The sequence below is a fragment of the Psammomys obesus genome, unplaced genomic scaffold (assembly GCF_907164565.1).
Source record: "Psammomys obesus unplaced genomic scaffold, mPsaObe1.curated_primary_1811, whole genome shotgun sequence".
Taxonomy (NCBI): Eukaryota; Metazoa; Chordata; class Mammalia; order Rodentia; family Muridae; genus Psammomys; species Psammomys obesus.
Window position 1 is genome coordinate 6,611,603 of NW_026591918.1, and position 23,358 is coordinate 6,634,960.

General features: G+C 42.7%; 2 protein-coding genes across 4 annotated transcripts in view; one reads left to right on the plus strand and one right to left on the minus strand.

The window, feature by feature from the left end:
• The window catches only part of Cacna2d3 (calcium voltage-gated channel auxiliary subunit alpha2delta 3), an 818,761-nt gene that overhangs the window by 82,066 nt on the left and 713,337 nt on the right, over positions 1 to 23,358 (minus strand). The gene's annotated exons all lie outside the window — the stretch shown is intronic.
• Lrtm1 (leucine rich repeats and transmembrane domains 1) overlaps positions 13,477 to 23,358 on the plus strand; it is a 29,817-nt gene continuing 19,935 nt past the window's right edge. The window contains exons 1-3 of the mRNA XM_055612301.1: positions 13,477 to 13,515; positions 15,469 to 15,639; positions 17,571 to 17,662. Of these exons, the coding sequence (XP_055468276.1) occupies positions 13,477 to 13,515; positions 15,469 to 15,639; positions 17,571 to 17,662 (302 nt within the window). The remainder of the gene's footprint in view (positions 13,516 to 15,468; positions 15,640 to 17,570; positions 17,663 to 23,358) is intronic.

Here is a 23,358-nt window from a genome sequence, read left to right on the forward strand (position 1 = left end):
ATTACAGAGAAGGATGAAGAGTCTAAGTACATCATTGTTTGTGGTTGGTTCCCAACAGAATGGAACATGCTGGAGAGCTCTAAGGAAAAAAAAAAAAGCACTAATGTAGGATATCTTCCCCTCTCTGCCAAGTTCATGTAGCTCAGACTCATAGCTCTCATGAAGGTGATATTTTTTTTTTTAGAAAGGTTATCTGCTCTGGCATCTTTAATGCAATGGCCCTACAAGTCTCCAATGTGCTATGTGGGGTGCCTGGCCAGACTATAAATTGAGATACTCACCCCAGCCTTGAAGCAAAGATCAGAGAATGCCTGAAGAAAACTAATCTTGGAGTCTGGGGGACATTGGTAGCACATTAAATAAAACCTGTCTTTAAAAATACCCACACCAGGCCAAGCCAGAGTGCATACTATGGTGCAGCTGGGATTTGCTCAGGTGCTTATGGAGCTGAGGGCTGTGTCCTGTATTTCAGAATTCTTGGGACAAACACATGGTTTTGCCAAAGCCAGGCAGCAGCCTACAGCAACTGACTTGAGAGAAGAGGGTCTCAAATTTGCTATTATAGCTGGGACTGGTATCTAGGAGGAGCAAGGGGAATTCCTGTCTTATACTTCCTGGTTCTCAGCTGCCCTCCCTGGCACTAATTTTAATGCCATCTCTTTAGGTCAAGGTCAAGATCATAGCAAGCTGCAAGGCAATACAGGATGAAAACACAAGGGTTCCCGAAATAGTCACTCTTCAGCAAACTCCCCATAATGTCTTCCAACAGTCCTAGCCACATGCCAGCTCTTGTGCTTCCCTAATGGTTTCCGGTACCCTTTCTGAGCACCCTCCCATCTTCTGGCAGGACCCCTTATTCACCTCCCTAAGAATCTAGCTGCTCCCCCCAGGGTGTTTATCCGTCTTACATACTTGGAGTCTGCTATCATCTGCCTCTATTGGTCCTGTATCCCAGCTCCTCATGGCAATTTAATCTTTCTTCATGAGTCAGTTCTGCTGTCCCATTAATCATATAAGGCAGGCCGACATTCTCTGATCTCCTTCCAAAGAGCTGCATCCTTGCCCTCAGCCTGATGCCCTAATTAAGACACTGCTTCCCTGGCACACTCTCCTCTGGGCCATGCAGCTGCTGTCCAAGGCTCCTAGGATCCTGACTTGTACCTTGTCTGCCCAGTTGCACCTGGCTATGCTCCTGTCAGCTGCCCCCATGCCTCCTCCAGCAGCATAACCCTGGCTTCCTATCTCACACCTAAACTTTCAGGGCTTTCATCTAGACTTTCGAATGATTCAGAGACTCATAATCACATTGGTGGGTTGAGTTAATGCTGGTTTGTCTTCTGGTTTTCACTGTGCTAAGCATTAGGTTGGGTGCTAACTGAAATGTGATCATGCGTCCTGTCAGCATCATGGAGCTGAGAAATAGCTACATGGTAAGAGCTACATGACAGACAGCAACAAAGAATCCTGGGCTATGAAGTTGGCCAAGGGCTTTGTGTATGTGATGGCATGGAGATCTAACTCAAGGAAAAATAGGAGTGAAAAGGAAATAGGAATCTACATGGAAGAAATTGCATGGGCAAAGGCAGGGAGCTTTTAAGACAACAGGGCTTTGAGGATTGATAACAATTGCCACAGGGACCTGGGTGTGCAGGCCAGGGTCAAATGAGAAAAGGTCTTGAGTATTAGTCCAAGGCATATGAAGACTTTCCCATAGGCTGGGGATTAGCTCAGGCCCAAATCCAACCTCGTTTTGTAAATAAAGTTTTATTGGAACAGTCATTTGTTTACATACTGTCTGGGCCTATAATGCCAAAGCTGAGGAATTATAACAGAGACAGAATGGCCCACAGAACCTAAGTATACTATCTGTCCCTTTACAGCAAAACACTGCTGAAATTTGCTGTAGGTACTACCAAACATATTTACAGAAGCAACAGGACCAGATTTGTATTTTTGAACACCCACTCAAAAGCTTACTGAACAAAGGCTAGGCAAAGGGCCCAAACAGTGGGTGAAAGGACAGTGCACAAACTTTGGCCAGTGGCACATAGGGATTACTATTTCTTAAGCCTGGAAATGATTTAAAGTACAAACCCAACAATAAAAAATAAGGGTGAAACATGAGGCCAAGCATCACTCTGTTTTCTTTGTTTTGTTCCACATGTTTTTCCTTTTCCACTTTTATCAGAGAAAGCATTTTACGTCAGTGAGCCCACTTCTTACACCATCCTCTACAACCTAAGTGGAACCTGGGGTATTTTGCATGCCCATCTGTTTGGTTCTTTCAACAACATTTCAAGCCATAGCAGTGTATTCTGCTTCAAGTCAGTCTTGCTAATTTAATAAGGAAAACAAGGGCAGAAAATGCTTTAGTGAAACTCAAATCCCAAGGAGAGCATAGAAAATAAAAACACCATTCCATGGGTTTGAAATTTTTTAGACAGTCCAGAAAATCATGAACATATTTTCCTAGAGTCTGTGGTACTCCTCACTTTCATGTGATTAGAATGTTCCAATCTTCTAGTTCACATTCTCTATCACGAAAACACAGGTTGCTTTTGCATATAACATTGAAAGTACCCAGAAACAGTATTCCATAGCACCCTTCCCAAAGTGCCTCCCAAAATATGGAGGTACTCTTCAGAAATCAGCAAACCACCACATTTTCTAGAGCAGTGCTATTGCAAAAAGCTCCAAGTCCATGTCCATAAAAAACTCAGACATCTCAGGAACAAGCATATCTTGGGTGTGAACTATCCAGGTGATGGCTGTTATAGCTCTTGCCATTGTAGTAAGAAGACCTGTGTATAAAGCAACTCAATACCATACAACTCAGACCTTCCATGGACATCTTCCTTTTAGACTTTCATCCTTCCAAACCTTGTAATTTTCTAGCCCCTTTACCTACTCTCATATTCTATTTCTTGTTTCTATTTCTATGAGATGCCCAGTAAGTGCTCGGTAGGGTGTATGTTGTCATCAAGATGAAAGATACAGTAGGAAAAGGATAGAGGCTGCGGAGGGCTGCCCAATCTCTGAAGAGAACCAGTGTTAGACTGACAGAGGCCACCACAGGGCATCACTTATGACTACTGGAATGCCAGAATGCCTGTGATTCGTTCCTTTGGATAGAGGAGCAGGTGGCTGCCTCTGCTCCGATTCTGTGCTATCCAAGTTGATGTTGATTGATGATGTGGCTATTGAAAAGGAAAGGGAAAACAATTCATCATTGGGCTCTTCAGTTGCATGATCACATTTTAAGAGCTCAATAGCTTTGTGAACCCTAAAGCTGCCATGGTCACTAAACCCATGTGGGGCATCTTCACCTTTGCAGAAAGTTCTATTGGACAGTGATAGAACTGAAGAAAAAGTTCTATGAAGACCTACCCAGGTTACCACTTCCCAGAGGTGAAAGTAATAAGGATGGCATGTGTGTGAGGGCTCAGAAGGTTCAGGTGAGATAGGACTGCCATCATGACCCAGCTTGAATCTGCACAGGGAAGTTGTTAATTGTCATAAAAAAAACCCACAAAGAAATTAATGCAATATGCTTAATGTGGTTACCACCCCCAAGACTGATTTGTGTTGCTTTATAAAATTTGACAATACAAATTACATTTCCAGTGTGATTATATTCAAATGCACTCAAGTTGAAATCAGGCCTGCAGCTCATATCACATTCATAGACACGTATTCAAGTGTAACCTGAAACTCACCAAGTAACAATGTCGCATGTAAGATTAGAAATAAAATAATATTTTCATATTGTATTCATTTAGAAATCATTTTTTTTTCCTGCAGCCTTGGCCTCAACTTGCAATCTAACCCTAGGAGCCCAAGTCCAGTTTATAAAATAGCATTCACCATGCCTGGCACAAATGATCTAACAAACACCCCTGTTTCCAAACACGCCCTGTCCCTCCAGCCTAGAGTATGTTCACATGTACTTGGGAGGCTCATCCAGGATACAGAAGAGCATCCCAGAATTGCTGGTGAATTATAACCAAAGTGTATCATTGAAGAATTGTGAACCCTGATTATAAGGCTACTGCTGTAAGCCTTGAGGACATCAGTTTACTTTTTTTCTCCTCAAAATAAGTCTCACTGTTGTCATTTCTGAAAAAAAAAATTGTGGGGCAAGGATAGGACTATAAAACATGAAGTGTGTTACAACACTCCCATGGGCTTACATTAGTTACACTAATGCAAAATGTTTTCCAGGGCCTCTGATCCTCTTATATTTTAGGACCAATGCACCTTTGATGACAATATGTTCAGACTAAGCAGGATTCACCTGTGGTGAATCCAAAGTGTTCATAGAGCAGACTGTTTCATAGGGTGTAATAGTGGAGTGTAAATGCTTTAGAAAATCATCACCCCAAGCAAGTGCTTTAGATGGATCTTTCTCCTTCAGGATTACTGAGGAATGCTCTACCACTCAGACCAGGTCAGCTGCTGCTCTGGAATGGTCAGTAAAAGGCCAGATGGGTCAGGACACAGCACTGAAGAGGATTTTTATCACTGATACAGCCATCCCCAACTCTGTATGTTTACTAGCCATGTATTCAGCCATGGAGGTTTTCAAAGACTTGGGACTTGCTGGCAGTGGGAGGCAATGATAATTTCTTTCTGGCTCATAAGTAGAGTTACACCCTGAAGCTTCTGTGTGCTCACCTGGTCACGAGTGGACGAATTCTAACAGATTTCAAGCTGTGGGAAGAGGACTATGACAGGAAGCTGTCTTCTTGTTAGGGAAAACAAAAGTATAATAAAATAATAAACGCAACAGCTATGGAGGCTTTCCTATACCTCCCCTCTCATGAAAGCAGAACTTTGCCTTCGGGAAGCAAATGCCCACTCAGGTTTTCTCCAATAGAAAAAGAGCCCCCTGCTGGCCAGACTTCTCAAGCAAAGTGCTGGCTAGTATGAATCCCGGGGTTAAAGTCTCCTATCCAGTTTGGGCCCACACTTTGACCCCTTAATTGTTATCACTTTGTACACAATGGCAAGATTGCTAGCTGTGTTAGGAAAAAATAAAAAGTCAGTCATACAGGGATTCCAACTTGCCTTAATTAAGAGTCCACCGTAATAGTTGTTAGCCAAGCCACATTTGTTTAAATGTTTTCTTCTGTTTGTTTTCAAAACAGTTAATTGCAAGTAGAACTAACAAGGAATTGGAATGTCACGACTAACCCAGGCTTTGGAATAATGCCACCAGTGGCATTGGAGTGTTGAAGGATAGAACTCTGACCTTCACTACATCTGTGCAAGCCCCTTCCAGAGGTCTGTCGATGTCCAGAGAAGTGACTTCCCACAGTAATAGCAACTGAAAACTGTAATGTGAATTATGACATAGCTCATCTGCAAAGTATTTCATGTGAAGACTTTAATGAATCACATGATGGAATGTTGGGCTGAAAAAGACAACTAAAATCCTGGGACTAATTTGGGTGAAACTGAGAACAGAGAATCCTTGTAAAGAAGGCGAGGGAGGGCAGCTGCTTAACTGTCCCCCTGAGTGTCAGGCTGACAAACCCAAAAGCTTTCTTAAAACACTGTAAGTAAGGGAGGCCAGGTAGCAACAACCTTTAGAAAAACACAGATCTACATAACACGAATTCATCATAATCTCGGTAAAGTCTGGAAACTCATCTTTAAAGTACGGTATTGTTTCAGAAACAAGGGGAGAAATCTCATAGCAGCAGACACCCCACATATTTCAGCTGATGCCAAACGAAGAAACATAAAGATAAAAGGGGAGGAGGTACTTTGATTATTAGCCCCGTTACCAAATGCACAGTTCACGTCTGAAGTATTCCCTGTGGTATGTGGGAGGTAAACTTTCTCATACGGTATAGAAATGCTTTTAAACAACAAAGAGCTACATGATGTATGTCTGTGCTGAAAGGGAGGGAGGAGAAATCAGGCTTATGTTATCCTTTGATTGACAACACAATGGTAGAGAATTTTCTTTGAAGAGTCCTCTTTATCAGAAATCTCTTTTAATCTAGAACATTCTCTACCTACTATCTGAGCCTGGCTTCTTGGGACAAGTAGAGGAAAGCCAGGTGCCTTGGCTCACACATTTGTTTCATGACCACTTTTTATTCTGGTCACAGCTTCTTGGGAACAGTCACCTTTCGTGGAGTCTAGTACATGACAATTATACATGTTTCCTCCATTTGGGTTCTAATTACTTGACTGAATCAATGTTGAAAAGAATTAACAGGACTTATGGAATGAAATAATATTTTTTTCTTTACCTCTGAGGTAATCTGGAAACATTTTTCTGACTTTATTTGAAGAAACCTATATTCCCCCAGCTTCCCATGATTGCTAGACCTGGCATTAATTGTTTTTTGTCAGATAATTTTATGCTCACAAAACTTTTCAAAAATGATTTCAATAAGGATTTCAAGGTAATATATTAAGAGTTGATTCCCATCCCTTCACCCTCTCAGAATAAAACGCTTGAGCCTCAGGTTTCTCTGCATTTTAATTGAGACTACACAAATCAATGCCTATTAAGAAAATTATAAGCGTCTATATTATAGCTCCCTAGTCAATAATTCTTATTAGGTTGCCACCTAATAACAATCATCAAAGACATTATAACAAAATCAGAGGTCAAATTTCTGAAGTTTTCAAAACCCATAATAGAATGGCCAAATATATTTCCCAAACACCTCTGGGCTAAAAGTTTGTTGCTGTATTTAATACAAAGCAACAGTAAAATAGTCTCATGGGCAGCTTACAAGGTTGGGGGGATGGCCCAGTCCTCCAGTTTTAGAGCTCATGTTACAGGACATGTGGAAGGAAAGGCGAACTGACAAGACATACTCAGCTCCTGAGAGAGAATTTGGGTTCATTGCAAAGTTGCCAAACTCCGGTTCTCTTTAGGGGTGTGTGGGAAATATGGTGACTTGGGGTCCATCCCATACCCAGTAGGTAGAAAGGAAGTCCTAGGGCTCAGCTCAGCTCTGCTGGTGCCTTGTTGGGATGCCATGGAGATGCTCCAATTATTGACACTGCAGCAGAATCTGAAAAGTTGGACTTACTAGAAAAAATACACTGTGAATAATGCATAGAATTGCCAGATAAAATATTTTTGACTTGTTAAATCTGGTAACCAGAACCCAAGGCTCACATGGCACAACCCCAGTGGCCTCTTTTGGCAATCTTAGTTCCTGGAAGGGCTGAGACAGTTTGCATCTGCAGCCTAACTCAGGGTTGGGAGCCAAGAACACCTCTATCAACATGACTCCCACGATGTAAATGATGCAAATAGTTGTTCCACAAAATAAAATTCTTATCCAGAAAGATAAGGTAAGTAAAAATATTTTTAAAGAAATTTACCCCAAATCACTATATCCAAACAGCAGACTGATATAATGACACTCCTCATTAGCATATTATGGCTTGGCAGGAGACTGCTTTTTTTAAACGACTACTGCTTTACCAAGATTCAAAAAAGTCTCACTTGTCTTCATCTCCACTGTTGGAGACCCCATAAGTATCTGCTTTTTCCTTCATATATATGAAGAGTATTAGGGTGTATTTCTACTGTGGTAATCAACACTTAGACTGTTGGGGCCACGGATTATTTTGATGTTCTTGTCAGTAGTTCCATCAGGTTAATTTTCTTTCACAGCATCATCAAGAGCTAAATTAAGTTACAGCACACAACATTTGTTTTCAGTTCTCTTCACCAGCTGTTTGAGGGTTGAAGTTGTGGTGGGAGAAAGCCTGAGTCAGAGAGGCAAGAACTTTAGCAAGGTAAACACAAGAGGATACAAGGTTTGGCCCTTGTTTCTACGCTCTCCAATGTGGCAGATAAGGGATCACCTGTGTTTTTCCCTAAAGTTTCAGAGGCATTGACTTTGGGCAAGATGCTATGCTATCTCCTGCCCTCTGTAACACATGCAATCAACCTGAAAGTTTGCAAATCTTAGTATGGAAAATTCCAGAATGCCTTGCTTCCAAATAAAGTAAAGCACGTAAGATTCCCACTGCTCAGCAGTCCTATCTCCATATTGTGTAAGTCATTCCATACTGAAAATTAGTTTATAAGTTAGGCTATGAAATTGAAAACATGGGGCTAAAGAGTTATGAGCTCAGCAGTTAGGGGCTCTTGCTGTGCTTTCAGAGACCATGAGTTCAGTGCCAGCATCCATATTGGATAGTTCCCAGCTATCTGTAAGTCTAGTTTTAGGGGACCCAACACCTTTTTCTGGTCTCCATAGGTTCCTGTGCACATGTGGTGCACATAAAATCATATAACACACATATTCATGTAATCAATAAATCTTCTAAACATTGATAGCTTGTAATAGCAAAAGTATTGCTAGCATTTTACTTTTGAGACAAGGTCTTGCTATGTAGTATTGGCTGGCCTTGAACTTCTAATTCTCCTGGTTTGAGTACTCTGAGTACGGAGATTTCAAGTGTGTGTTACCTTCTCCAATTACTACAGTAATTAATACTGTTATTAGGCATTCTACTAACTGTCAGGTGTCATCCAGAAGCCTTAGCCACTTCACTGACAATCCTCAGGAGGCCTGCAGTGATTACTGCTCCCATCCATGAGACTCTAAGAAGATCAGGGATCACAGACAGAAGTTCCATGTTGAAACCTTTAGACAAGAATGTGGTCCTCATTTCTGATTTCTCTCATCTAATGGAATCTAAAGCTTATAGAAGTCTTCACTGAAGAGACAGGGTCACTGGCATGGGTGGAAATGCACCACAACACAGCAGAAATATGAAGAGAGCATTTTAAGTCAGATGCAGAATACTAAGCTGGCAAAGTGAGTGAAGAGCCAGAGACCTTAAGACCATCTGTGTGCTGACGCAAGTGACGAAGTTCAATGTCCCTAGTTTTTACAAGACATGGACCAGGACTTAATAAGGAAGTGCAAACAAAGCTGGTGACCATTCTGGGGAAAGCCTGTCATCAGCAGAACTGCCTTCTTGGTGGTAGGTCAACAAGACCATCACTTTCTATCTTTATTCAAAATCTCCATTGCATTTACCATGGAAAGGATGACTACTCCAGATTCAGCCAAAGGAACACCACGTATGTATGAACCAGGCCTGCTTCCCTCTGGCCATCCATATCCTCCAAAGTCAAACACCTGGGTGGCAGATGTGTCCAGATGCAACAGACCTTCCCAGAACAGCTGCACACAAGGCGACAAAGTCAGGGGGGAGGAGGGAACCCAGATACATTAACAAGAGGGGCAGGCAGTGCTTGGGAGTAATCAAGCATGCTTTCTCAGACTTCCTGGAATCGCGGGACCTTGGGATGTTTGGGAATCAGCCCTGAAGTGGTAGATATTAGTTTTGTCCCATGGTTTAATCAGGCAGATGCAGAGACTGGGAAAGCCATCTTTTGTCATTGAGAGCGTGCTAGAAAACATGTGCTTGGCAGCTTGTGGGACTTTCCTCAGGGTTCCTTCAACAGTCTATGTTAGGAAGGTCTCCTGAGGTAGGCTGTAAGGTGAGGACAGGCCTTCACTGTTGATTGGCAGACAAGTCTGAACCTTTGTAAGTAAGGAATACACCTAAGGACCCTGTTCAACAGTCAGAGCCCTTAGGAATGAGTAGTATATCTGATCACTATGTCCCTCAACTCCATCCTTCCTCCATTCCACAAGGATCCCCTATTGCATCTGGAACCAAGGATACATTAAATAAAAACAGAACAAACGAAGGAATAAGCAAATATAGGGCAGTCCAGCCATGAGGCAGTTAATCAGCTTCCTTTTATGCTTTCTTTGGGGATAAGAGTTGGAAGCACAGTTGTTACCAGCATTCTTTCTCCCAGAGTTTCCTGGCACCCCCTGGCTCTTCTCCATTCCCTCAACTAAAGCATTCCAGGCCTCTGGCCTCCGGGAAGGGAGGACACAGAGGAACTCAGAGGCTAAAGGAACAAAAGCTGGGGTTTTGAGTCTTCAAAGCTGAGGAACCTCAGGACACAGAGAAAATGGAGGCACTACTTGGGCCCCTCCCATATTCCTCACCTAATCTCTATCCCCTGGTGAGATTGCTAGGCAAGATTTATAACCTGGACTGGAAAGAAAGACAATCCAAGGGTAGCTAAAGTGCTGGCAGACCTAAGGGGCATATGTGTTCCATATCGTGCCCAGTTCCTACCCTGAGATGGTGCTTCCAGTATACAGGCAAATACTCCAGAATTCATATACATTTATCAGTGCTGAAAGGCAACAAGACCCCTGGGCTTCCTCTACACTCTCCTTGCTATTGCTGGACAGGAGACAGTATCTGCATGCCCAAACAGACAACCCAGCAGGAAAAGGGTCTCTGCCCATCAGGCTTGTCATGGGGAGGCCCCAGAATAGTCAAGTGGTTCCAAGGTGATTCTCTGGAATGGGAAGGCCATAGCACTGGTTTGTGCATGGACTGATGACAGAAGACTAGACGGGTGACTCTGGAAATGCCTGCATGATTAGATAATTAAAAAGCTTTCTCCTGCTTTGGCTTTGGGTAAGCCATAGAGAAAAGGGAGGAGAGACACTGACTTCACTGAGAGTGCACACCCACCAGAGCAGCAGAAGCTACAGACAGAAGCTAAACAGAGGTCAGGTAGCACTGTGGTGCGCATACTCTTGAAAGGTGTGTACTGCAATTCATGGTCATTACTTGTTCATGACGCAGTAGAGTTCTTAACTAAAGTGGGTGACCTTGGAGAAGGACTCAGACAACTCCTATGCCCTTTCCCATGTCTATTCAGAGTTGATCCTGAAAGAAACTCAAGAGCTGTGGCTCTGAGCTTCTGGTCCCTAACGAACTGTGATACCAACGCTCTGCAGAGGAAGTAAGGGTACATCCCTGCAGCTGGCCCAAGTGTCCACAGACAAGCTAAGGAAGAAAAAGACCCAACAGCTCAAACCACGTCCACTTCTGCTGCTGTTTCCATGGAAACTAGACCTTTTGCTGGGGACAAAAATCTTCAAAGGAGAAATGAATGTGAGTATCTAACTATTATAAGGGGTGACTGTGAGAGAATGCAGTTTTCTTCAAGCCCCCACTGTAACGACTGGCACGTTGTATGTATCCATGGACCTCTTGACCACTGTGTGACAGTCTCAGCTGTATTCAATGTTTTTTGATCCTGAGTGTTCCCTGGGAGGGGAAAAGTAGAAATATCTTACAATGTCACTATACCCTACAAATTCAGTGCTTTCTTCTTTTCAATAAAATAATTTTTTTTTTACCAATACTTCGAGAATTTCATGTACACAGAAGATCAGCAGATCATGCACCTTGATCACATTCACCTCCCACTTTTCACTTTCTTAGTTGCGATCTGAATTTGTTTCCTCATGTTAGGTAGCTAATTAGACATTATTAGACAGTACTAAGAGTGTGTGAGACTTAAGAGTCCCTAGAGTATTCATGGAGAGACAGTAATCTTATCACCTTTAGTTTTCAACTGAGGACAGGGAGGGTCTGAAGGGTTTTGCTTGAGGAAGGATGATTGATGCTTCCCATCTGGAAACAAAAAGGGATGCCAAAGACAGCAGAATTTGAGCACAGATCTTTCTGACTACAAAATAGATGCAGAAAGCAACAGTACAAAATGAATAAGTCATAGGGAATTACCTCAAATCACTTACAGAGAATATTTAATGAGCTGAGGCCTGGAGAAAAGACTTCTGCTCCATATGTTTACTAGGAGATGGGTCAGGATATAAGCTGGTCTCACATATATTTTTCTCTAAAGATTTGTTCTTTTTCCTAACACGAGTGAACTAGTCTGTCTTCATATTAACTACTGAGATTATTATGGTGCCTTTCAAAGCCCCCAAGACTTCTTCTGAAGGAAGAAGTCTACAGAGGATGCTCCAGAAACTCGGTGATATTCTAAGGACACTCAAGCTCTCAGAAAACCTGCATCAAAGGTTTACTTAGAGTATAGTGACAGTACCTTGGCATCCAATAGAGTGGGTTTCTTAGGGAGAAGTGGCCCTGGACACATGGATGCAAGAGATAAGAAAGTGCTAATGCTCACTAAGTGCCCACCATGGACAAGTCAGGACTGACCGGATCATCACAGTTAGGTGCTCAGCAATCAGCAAGGAGAAAAGCATTTCCTAATTAAAAAAGAAAAAGGTGGGGGAGCTGGAGATGGCTTAATTGGTAACACAGGAAGACCTGAGTCTGGGTCCCCAGCTGGTTACAATAGTCATGTCTGTAACCCTACTGCTGGAGGATGGAAACAGGAGAATCTAGAGCTGATAGGCCAGCAAGTCCAGCCAATCAGAGAGCTGCAGGATCAGCAAAAGAGTCTGTCTCATAACAAAACCCAAAGAGAGTAATGGAAGACTTTTGGTGTCACATCCTCTAACCTCTAATCTTCATATACCCTATACACATGCACATACCCATATGGATGGAGACACACACAGAGAGAGAGAGAGAGAGAGAGAGAGAGAGAGAGAGACAGACAGACAGACAGACAGACAGACTGACTGACAAAAGGGGGAAGAGCGCAGAGGGACAAGATCACTGAGAAACTTAATCGGACTTGGTGGAACTACAAACTGAGCCATGAACCTGTCTCTGAATTCCGCAACTCATTTTCTCCTACTCTTTTGTTCACCCTCTAGGAAGCTGTTTTGGAACTCTATGGTGATCTTCGGATTTTCAGTGTCTAGATGGCCCAGTATCCATGGGTCAGGCCCTCCTAATAATAAATGATTCCATGTGTCTCATAGCTTTGAGCACACTGCCTGGGGCAAATGTGCTTGGAAACTGGATCCAAATCTGAGCCTTGAACCCAACTCTGATTCACATCTAGAAACAAACAAACAAAAAAAGTATCTCTAGACATTTAGCTATAGTCCTGTGCGTGAGCAAGAAACAGGTCCATTTTTCTTTATCTACAGGTTTCCTCTCCAGGGTATGATGTACACAGAGCAGTCATTGTGTTAGATGGTGTCTGCTTCAAAGCAGAGGCATGGCTTCTGGCTAACTCTGTTGCACCTTCTCCTGCTGTCATACGTAATGTGTTAAAATATTAAGGCATCCATTTTAAGTTACTCTCTTTGTATTTCTTACAGAAATATTACAGTTGGGGCATTTGTAGGTTATTTTTTGGTGGTGTATTAGATAATAGGCTATATTTTATATTTACATCTTTAAATAGCTAAGATAGTCCATATTATTTAAAAAGGGCAAGGATTTTGAGTTGGATAGGGTTGGAAATTTCCTCCTTTCAGCGTCCCCTCTACCACTGTGCCCAGGGCGCATCTTTCCTTTTCTGCTCTTGGCCCTTCCTGTCTGTAGCTCACCTTTGCTTGTCTTGGCATGAAGCATAAACCTGGCTTCAGAAAAGCTCACATGCTAGCATGTGCTGTTCTTTCATTTCTCATGATTCTGATCAAGATATAAGACATTGGTATCTGAGACAAAGCTCAGCCGATGACTGTCTCCTCTCAGAGATGAGCAGGGATGGAGAAGATCCTTTTGCGAATAGGGAAACCCAGAAAAGTAAGTGACCTCTTTCCTTGGGGGCTACATCCGAGTAGAGAGCTGAAGAGTTCAGCCCTGCTGTGGGCACTATCAGAAAGCTCGGTCTGAACTGCTGGCAGGCTGGGGGAGGATACAGAGCCTTTCAAAACTTTCTTTCACGAAGCATCTCAGTTATTATTGTCAGCACTTGGGTTATCATTGCCTTGGGAGAAGAGGTGGGACGGGATGTGGGTGTGGGTGTGGGTGTGGGAGGTGGTGCTTTGCCGTTTTGTGGCATCTGCCAGTTCCCTGAATTAAGGAAGGCAACTAAGAGCAAAGGAGCAAGCAGGGAACAGAGCCTCCAGGAGATTAAAAGGGGCCTTTGTAGTGGCTACATCTGTACATTAAAATAAATCTCTCTCAGTGCTAAAACAACATCTACATTCATTTGGGCCAGGGCCACATTCAGAATTTGAGAAATCTGACAAACATTGCTTCAGCATGTTGAAGTCTGCCAGCTCACGACAAGACAAGAAAGTGACTCCAGCGGCTGTGGAGAAACACTCCCGACTCCCCACTTTCACTCCTGACTCCCGTTTTCCGGCTTCAATTGACAGAAAAAGATTTTACCCTTTTTTCAGGTGCCAACCTCTCAGCATAGTCCTGAAATGGGCAGCAAATTGCCCTTGAAGGTGGTAGACTTCAAGAGGAATTCTGCTCTTTTCCCCTACAGGAGGCTGCTAGAGGCTCTGCGTGCCGGATAAAGCCTTTAATAGCTGGAGAAACACAATTTGGGGTGGCCCTCGGGTAGACTAGACATGAATAATGCCTCATAAAAATAATTAACTTCTACCAGAGTACACACGCCAGAGGAGCTTGGTGGGGGCTGTCTCAACCAAGTAAATGGAATCTTCCCCGCAGGAAGCTTTCAAAGGGGAAGAGCCATCTGCCGCAGGGATCGTATTCACTTCTTTGGAGTGTGGTCCTTCAAAACCAGTTCTGGAATTTTCTGAGGGCTTGGCTAAGCAACACTGGGAGGTTTGTAGGATAGCTGTTTGTGAGTGTGCAGGATAATCAGGTCTAGAGACAACCAATTTACATCTTGAGGATGGTAACCCCGGATGTTAACTCTAGGGCAGCCTGTGTACCTGTCGCATGGGTCAAGGCTGAAAGCTGGAGTGTACTACTGATCCCAGCCTTGCTATCTCAGACGCCAGCAGCTGGAGGTGTGCAAAGGTCAGAAGCTGACCCTAGAGTCTTCAGAGATGGCTCCAGCTCTAGTCGGACTGGAAGAGCATAGAGCATGTAGCTATCTGGGAACATACCTTCCTTTAGTTGAGCAGTAGAGATCCCCTTCTCTCTTACTAATACCCCATTGTTTCCTTTAGGAAATGATATGCCTACAGTTTCCATTCATGAGGTCAGTTGTAGATTTAACTCTTTATCGCTGAGCTACAGGGATTCATCCTTCCTTCTTCTACCATGAAAGGCACTGACGTGAGCTATGCTAAGGAACATCCGCTCTAGGACTCTCAGCTGAAACTTTGGGGAATGAAATAGAGCTCTTCTTTTCATTGACTTCACTGAGCTGGTCCAAGGGGGCCACTGGGTAAAGTAGGTATGCTGAGAACATGGCTGACATCAAGGAAAGTAAAACAAGAAACTGAGAGCCTTGGTGAGTTCTGCTGTGTCCTAGATCCAAAGATACCTGAAGGCAGATAAAGCTTTGTTTGTTTTGATTTTTAGTTACATGAAATAGGATCTACCTACTCCAGATGATCAAATAACTAGTTCCTTTTCACTTACTGATACTTGGCTTAAGCTAATTTGAATTTGGTTTCTGTTGTCTACAGTGGATAGCAATCTGACATAGTCAACTGTGGTCTAGCTTGGTAATGTCTCCTCACAGAAGAAGAGCAAATGTGACAGCTGATGACAGGTGTGGTATGTGAAGCAGGTTTATGACATGCATGTTCTCTTTCTTCCTTCAAGGTAAGTGTCACCCATGAATACTGGAACACCTTCTTAGGCAGCTTCAGGACCTTTCCAATGCAGAGTACCAGGAGGCTGAGGTGCCATCAATGGATCAAGTTGGATGAGTATGCGGTGATTCACTTGGTACAACCTTTCCAGAGACATGAGGCCTTTGCATCCACCGCCATGGTACACATGGGCTCCTTCTTTGCTCTAAGTAACTCAGTGAAGATGACAAACATCAGAGAGATGGCTCATCAGTTAAGAGCACTTGTTGCTCTTTCAAAGGTCTGTAGTGGAAAACCACCTGTAGCGGCCTTTTTTAAAACTTTAGTTTATTTGGGGTGTTTAGGCCTCTACCTCTCTTCCACCAACCTCCCCAGCCTTAAGTAGGAGAGAAAAAGGGTTAGTGGTGAGATGGAGTCCAAACCCCTTTACTTCTCCCTGGTAGTTAGTGTCAAGGGGTTCTTTTAGGGTTCTATACCAATCTCTATCAACCACAGAGACAGCTAGCAGTCTCCTCCACACTGCTGTACCCCAAAGCATTTCTCTCCATCTGTCTGCTCCAAACTGCCACACTGCCTCTTGTCTGTGGTCTCTCCAAACTCTACACACTACATGCCGCACAGAACGCCACCTTATCTCTTTCTCACTCTCATGTTTATACTCTCAGAGTCCTAGACCAAATCCTTCTCCCTGTGGCACATGGAAGGCAAAGATCATGCCCCACACGTGACAATTAACAGGTGAGGACAAACTATAGCCTGACTGAAATCCCAAACCTGGGATTAAAACAAAAGCATATTTACATAACATACAAAGAAACCAAAACTTATATTACAGAAGTCTGGGGTTTGATACCCAGCACCAACATGGTGGCTCACCAACCATCACTACTCCAATTCCAAGACATCTAAATCCCACTTCTGGAGTGTACACAGAAAAACAGGCAGGCAAAACACACACACACACACACACACACACACACACACACACATATATATATATATATGTGTGTGTATATGTGTTTAATATATATATAAAGAGTAAAATATGTATATTATATATTATACATATATATGTATAATATATATTATATTATAGTATATATATATATTATATTATACTCTTAATATATATATTAAGAGTCAAATATGTATATTCCCCAAAAGGGCTGATTGCTAATCTTTGCAGTGACAGTGATCAGAAATCTTTCACTTTTTCAAAAGGTAGAGAGGTTGCATACTAAGGGATCACTTGTCTTGCTGACTTCCATTAGTCACCCTGGATTGACCATACATCTAAGCTTTTCCAGATACAATGGTTCCTATTTCTTTCCCTGGACAAGAAATCCAAGGGCATGTGTGCTAGGTAGTAGAAGAGCAAGGATACATGCTTTTGTAACTTGGGGTCATAGAAAGGTCCAGAATACTTAGTGGGTGGTATTCAACTGGATCTTCCCACCTTCTCCATAGGTGGTCTGCCTTGCATGAAGACCAGAGGTCAGGCTCTCATTTCCCATGTCTGGCTCCCAATTTAGAGCTTGCCAATGAGAGGTTAGTGCTAACTTTAGGGAGCATCAAAGACAGTGGGACCATGTTGCTCTGGGAGCAATGCAGGCAGATGTGTTGGCAAATGTATGATCTGAAGGTTTAAAGGAGCTCTCAGCTACATTCTTGAAAACTACCTGTACAGATTCCTCAAAACCCACCTCCCTTCTTCATTCACTGATTGCAAAAGTTCTTCATTCCCTGCTCAAATTTAGCGTGCTTGGAACACAGAACAGAGCTTCTGTTTCAAGGCTCAGGGCCTAAGTGATAGAGGCTGGACTTCCTGCTTTCATGGGGTAACACCACACCAAAGAGTCCTTCATATGCTGCCAAGTCTCAGCTATCTCCACACTGTAATTCAGCAGATTCCAGTGCCAGGCCATCGTGGGACCCCTCATACTCAAAATGTGGAGGGTCTGAGCTGCTATCCTATATGCACTATATTAAATGTTCTTGCCAACTACAGGATCCCAGCCACATCCTTGAACTTCTTTCTCTCTGCCTGGCGCTTGCTTTCTCTTAGGGCTGCATTAGCACTTGAAAGATGAGTCCACCCTTTCTCTTTCATAGTCAACTGAAAAAGCTGAGAGGCGGCACAGAACTATTCTGGGCTCGGGATCAGAGTCCAGCATTTCCACTTACCGGCCACGGAAGGAATTTGGGCAAGTTATTTAATATCTCTCGGCTCAATTTTAAAGCTAAGATGATAAAGTTAGATCAAGCAGAGTGTCTGGCACACAGTAAAAGCCCAGAAATGGTTATCTTTGGTATTATAGCATTTTCTCAGGATGCAAAATCACTTTCCTTCAGGGGTTCCAGAAAAGAATAATGAGGACCCTTCAGTCTGCCAGAGTCAGTAATATCCTTTCCCAAACCCAGCGACATGTTCCAGATCCATGAAGGTCTCTAAGAACTACATCTCATTGGCTCACCCCACTGTCTCTCACCAGCTGCTCCAGTAACAGGCCACTTCAATCCCCCTTAAACTGTTACAGCTCACAGCATCCAGCCACAATGCAGGGCTCCCTGCCTAAGGCTGTACAGGTAACCAGTCATCTGGAATGGACTCTGGTCACAGGCAGATCGTTTTTCATGCTGCTTATCCGTTTGTGTCTCCAGAGTCCTGGCACTAGAGTTGAAGATCCCTAGCATTGCTTCTCTGCCCCAGGAGTGTTTTCAACCTAGGACTAAGCAGTAAACAACCACTACTCCCAACACTGCATTTCCCACTTTTATGTCTTCCTGTGTGTCACAGTGTTTATGGAAGGAAGAGATGCTCTTTTGTGGGGAGGAGAGCAAAGCAGGGCGCCTTTGTAACGTGTGTGAACCTCGTACTCCCTGCCATTCCCATGAAGGTGTGCCATCCCAATCCTGTGGCAACAATGTAGACAAACTTCCTTTGCTTTGTTACATATGCTTTTCAGTTTTTTGTTTTTTTTTTGTTTTTTTCCAAACAGCACGAGAGTTCTAAGAAGTCAGGACTTACCAAATGATGTTCCAAGAAACTGATACACTGAGAATTCCAGACTGATAAAGATTAGCAAAGGGGGCATCTTAGCAGTCCTATTTTATGTACCACAAATACCAGTGTAGATGATCCTGAAAAGTGTTCCTGTCCAGAAAAAGCAGGAGTTTAAAGGGATGGACTGAAAAGCAGATTTTGGCGTCCTGGAAGATGAGAATTGCTAGTCTCCTTCCCCGTCAGGGAGGGATCTATTCCAGGTTTATAACCCCCAAGTAAGCCCTAGAATTACAGGCTAAGATGAGGTATCCTGTGCTCCCAGAGCACCCAACAGTAAAGCCCATCTACGAGTGATCTTTCACTCAGCATTTTAGTGCTTCATTAAATAGAAGGAGGCAGCACATGTATGTTAAGACCCCTCGTCATCAGGAAGAAAATGCTAACATAAAAGGAAATGAGCTAGAATTAATAGTGCAAGACACAAAAACAAAACAAACCCTCTATAGTCAATATGCTTAGAGAGGTATCATGTCCAGAAACAAGAACAGGCTACTATTAAAAAAAAAAAAAAAAAACAAAAAAAACTTAAAAATTTAAAATAAAAGAAACAAAACACATTTAAAAGTAGAAAGATATATTTGGGGGAAAAAATCTCCCATAAAGAAAAACAAAGACAACAATAAAAAAAAAAGCTGAAAAATATTTGAGATTGAAGCTTGCAAAAAACTCTGTATTATAAATTACGGGGAATTTCTAAACTCTAGTGAGAGTGGGTTTACAGGCACACTTTTAAGGTAGAAGTTATGCAAACCTGGTCATAACAAAGGATCAAAAGAAAGTGAAAAAAATGTCTGCAGATTTCTAGGCGACATTTCCAGCTCAGAATAGACAGCTGATTATCAAATAACACAGTAGGACCAAGGCTTTTCCAAAGCTGCCAGGACTGAAGAAAACAGCTTTCCCAATCTCAAAAAACTCTGAGAACATTCATGAGTGAAGTGAGTAACAAAGCTGAGAATAAGGAAGGCTTGCATTTAAGACAAAGGAGACCTGATACAGGAAATTAGTGATGGGGTCTCAGGAGGCCAGAAGCCCAGCAGGCCTAGAAAGCCATGGGAATGACAGAGGGTGTAATCCTCGCGCATGATGAGACAGGTAGAAATACTGAAGGGGCAGAAAGCATCAATAGAACTGGGAGTAAGGACACAAAGCTATAATTCCAGAGTTCAGGAAACAGAGGCAAGGGTATTGCCTCAGGTTTAGGGATAGCCTAGTCTACATAGAGAGTTCTAGGCCATCTAGAATTATACGGAGAGTCTCTCTTTCATCAACAACAAAAAGTACACATAGGCTTTTAAGGGAGCTGACAAAACACAGGGTGAAGGAGTTACTGACTGGAGAAAGAAGAACCAAGCAAATAAAGGAACAAGGGGATTTTTCACAGCAGGGGAAAATATAAAAAGAAACACACACACTAGTCATTATTTCACAAAGGGAATATGCATGAGACTGTTCTATATGACACACTGTCAGATAAATGAAAAGTAAGAAGCAAGCTGTGTCCATGTACTAGTGAGACTGCAAGGAGAGCTAGTGTGGAAGACACTTTAATCCACTATGAATCAAAGGAAACAATCAGCATTCAGAATAAGCAAAGAGCAGCAATGTCCACTGGCCAACGGGAAGCCGAACTGCTGAGAAGCTCGAAGCAGTTGTTTAGGAAGTAAACCAGGAGATGGAAGTGGAAGGTCAGGGCCTATTTGTTTTCTCTGTAAGCTACTTTAGTTTCAGTTAACGTTTAAAAACCATGTTCATGTACTTGGCAATGAGAGGAAGTCAGTTAGAAAGAGAAGCATTGAGAGGTGAAAAGAACCAGCAGATTCAAGCTCTTGGCACCTGGATGCAAGCCTGCTCTCTTCTTTGCTCTTTGTGTCCTTGTGCGCAAATCTGCAGCTGTGCACACTGAGAGATACAGCTCAGTGGAGGGCAAATGAGAGAGTCTATGGGAACACTGGTTGATACCTCTGTGTCATGATCTGCATCCATGAGCTTTCTCTGACTTTACCTGTCCAGAAGGTGCCTCTTAGCCACTACGAAGTCTTTTAATACATGTTCTGGAAAGCCAGGACTAAGGCACAAACAATTGTCTTACTCTGGAGAGCAGTCACTCTATGTGAAGTTTGTACTTGACAAAAGATGTATTTTTGATAAAGGAATCCCATGAGTGCCACCTGTGATTATAGCTGGGTGGGGCGACTTTTGGATCAACAACATAAGCTTACGCTGTTCCCCTTGTTCCTTTATTTGCTGTCTTTGTTGCTTCGTTATACTCAGGTTTGTCTTCTCACTGCACCCAAGATACCTTGACAGGTGCAAACTGAGCTGTAGACCTCTAGGGCATGGAAAGGTCAAATGTATGACCTTGAAGCCTCTGCCTGAAACCAAGCCCTTCGCCTAGCATCCATTCCTCTAGAGGTCAAAGGCAAACATCTGATACCCCATAGTGTTCTACCAAGATTCCATTAGCAGGAAGAAGTTATTACCTCCATAAAACTTGACCTTGTACTGTCCCACAAGCCATTAAATATTATGGGTTATCTACTCATGTCACAAAAGACAATGAGAACAATATGGGGTATTGTGTGGGGAGCAATGTTAGATATTGAAAAACCCAAATGTCATCAAGACTTTATTTACTGTTCTTCCACATAATCCCAGCTCTATAAAAATGAGGAATAATGAATGGGAAGTGGGAGAAGAAACCATAGCCAGGCAGCCGGTTCTGGAGCCGTGGTGCTCTAATCTGCACCAAGGAGTCTGCAGAGAGTGTCTACCAGGACCCATATGTTTCTGCGTGTGTAAGAATGCTCTTACACAGGGGTCTGACTTCATAACTGAGATTCTTTTTCATTTAATTCAGTCATATTAGATTATGGGCCTGATTATGATCATATCCACAAATCAGTATTTTAACAGAGTTTCCATGGAAACACTATATGCCCCTGTTTTTTAACTTTTTTGGACAAGGCTTTGCCTGTTTAACAACTTGAACAAGTTTGAGGAGGACAACATGTTTTGTTTAAGTTACATTAACTGGGGCCAATATTTCCTAATTGCATTACCAGAAGAAACATTCGCGGCATTACTCTGTACCATGGAAAAGCTCTGCTAGTCCAGCCTCCGATTTGCTTTAATCACTGGAGAACAGGAAACATCCGAGGATTGCCTTGTCTTATCAAGTTTTACATGTGTTAACTGGTTTTAAATCTATGGAATAATCTCCCTTATTAAATGACAAAGTTAGTCCTGTTAAATGGACCGGCATTTATAGCTGTATGCATTTTTTTTCAAGATGCAAACACACAAGATCCCCTTAGCTCCTGTTAGAGAGGTGAACTCATTGTGTATAAATGAGTGCCCCCCTTTTTTGTGTGTTTCAGAATGAAAAAAGCCCCCCTCAACAAATATCTTTAATACTATAATATACTAGAAGAAATGTGAATGTGACATGAAGGCAACAAGGGCTTTTCATAAAACAGGTTTTTTTTTGTTTTTTGTTTTTTGTTTTTTTTTTTTGGTCATTTTTGTGGCTTATATATATATGTGTGTGTGTATACATACACACATGCTTTTGTGTATCTCTCACTCTCAACCTTATTCCCTTGAAAGAGAATCTCTCACTCAGTGCTTTCCAGATAGACTGTTGGCCGGCAAGTGCTTTCCAGATAGACTGTTGTTCTTTGCACATACACGCATCATCGTCAGCACTGCTGGTGCTACAGGCTTGTATGTGAGAGCTAGGGCTCTGAAGTCGGGTCCTCACGATTGTGTAGCAAAGCTCTTGCCCACTGAGCAACTCCCAAGCCTCATAAAACCATGTTTGTTTGTTTGGGATCTTTGTAGGTATTCATACTTACACAGCTGGTGATATTTATTTCCAATAGCAGTAAGCAAGGAAGCAATGTAAAGCCAAGTTTTGTAAAATGCTATATAAAGATTGGAGGAAAGGCTTATGCACTGATATATGTCAAAGTTCACCCTGACAGTACATAAAACACATGGTCTAAGGGTTGTGAGATGTCTTCATCATAAAATGTTGTAGTGCTTAAAAAAAAAATATCAGTGAGGAATAGTATAATTTTATAGCATTGGGCACCAAGACAGTGATTTGAGTAAGCTGAGCTGCATTTTAACACATCAATGTATACTGTCCTACAGGGAAGCCAAATATCACTATAAGAGACATTCCTTGTTCTAGCTAGACTCAGTTAAGTCTTCCTTTCTGAAGAGTAAGGAGAAGACAGCTATGGTCCCCAAGGCTACAACTTGCTTGTTACAATGCACATGTTTATGTTCGTTCATCCATTTCTAGGCAAATGTCTTTTTCTGGGTGCAGAGTAAATGAAGACTAGACATCTCCATGGTGACTGTGGCTCCCTCCTGTCCACAGATGTCTGCTGAAAACCAGTGGATTGCTTTAGGGAGAACTCCAGCCTTTCTGTCTTCCATCCCTTTCTTTGAGATACTCATCTGCTCAGATCTCAGTCCTGGTATCTGTGCCTGTGCAGGAAGACTTCAAATTCCTCTGTGTGAGGGACATGGTCTCTACTTCTCCTTTCTAGTTATGCTCTCTGGAGGAGTCTGCATGTTCAAGGTGGACAAGAGCCCTTTTTAGGGTTGTCCAAACAATCAGTTGGGATGAGGAGCAAAAAGGCTGTAAATGCCTTGCCTTTCTTGCTACTGTCTGAAGATCAAAGGCAGTTCTCTCATTTCTGCCCAGTACCAGAAAGAGGTCACAAGAGCCTGCAGAGCGGCTTTGAACAGGGAAGCTGCCATAACCACCGTGTTCAAGATATGACTAATACTACCACACAGGAATGGACCACATCGGATCTA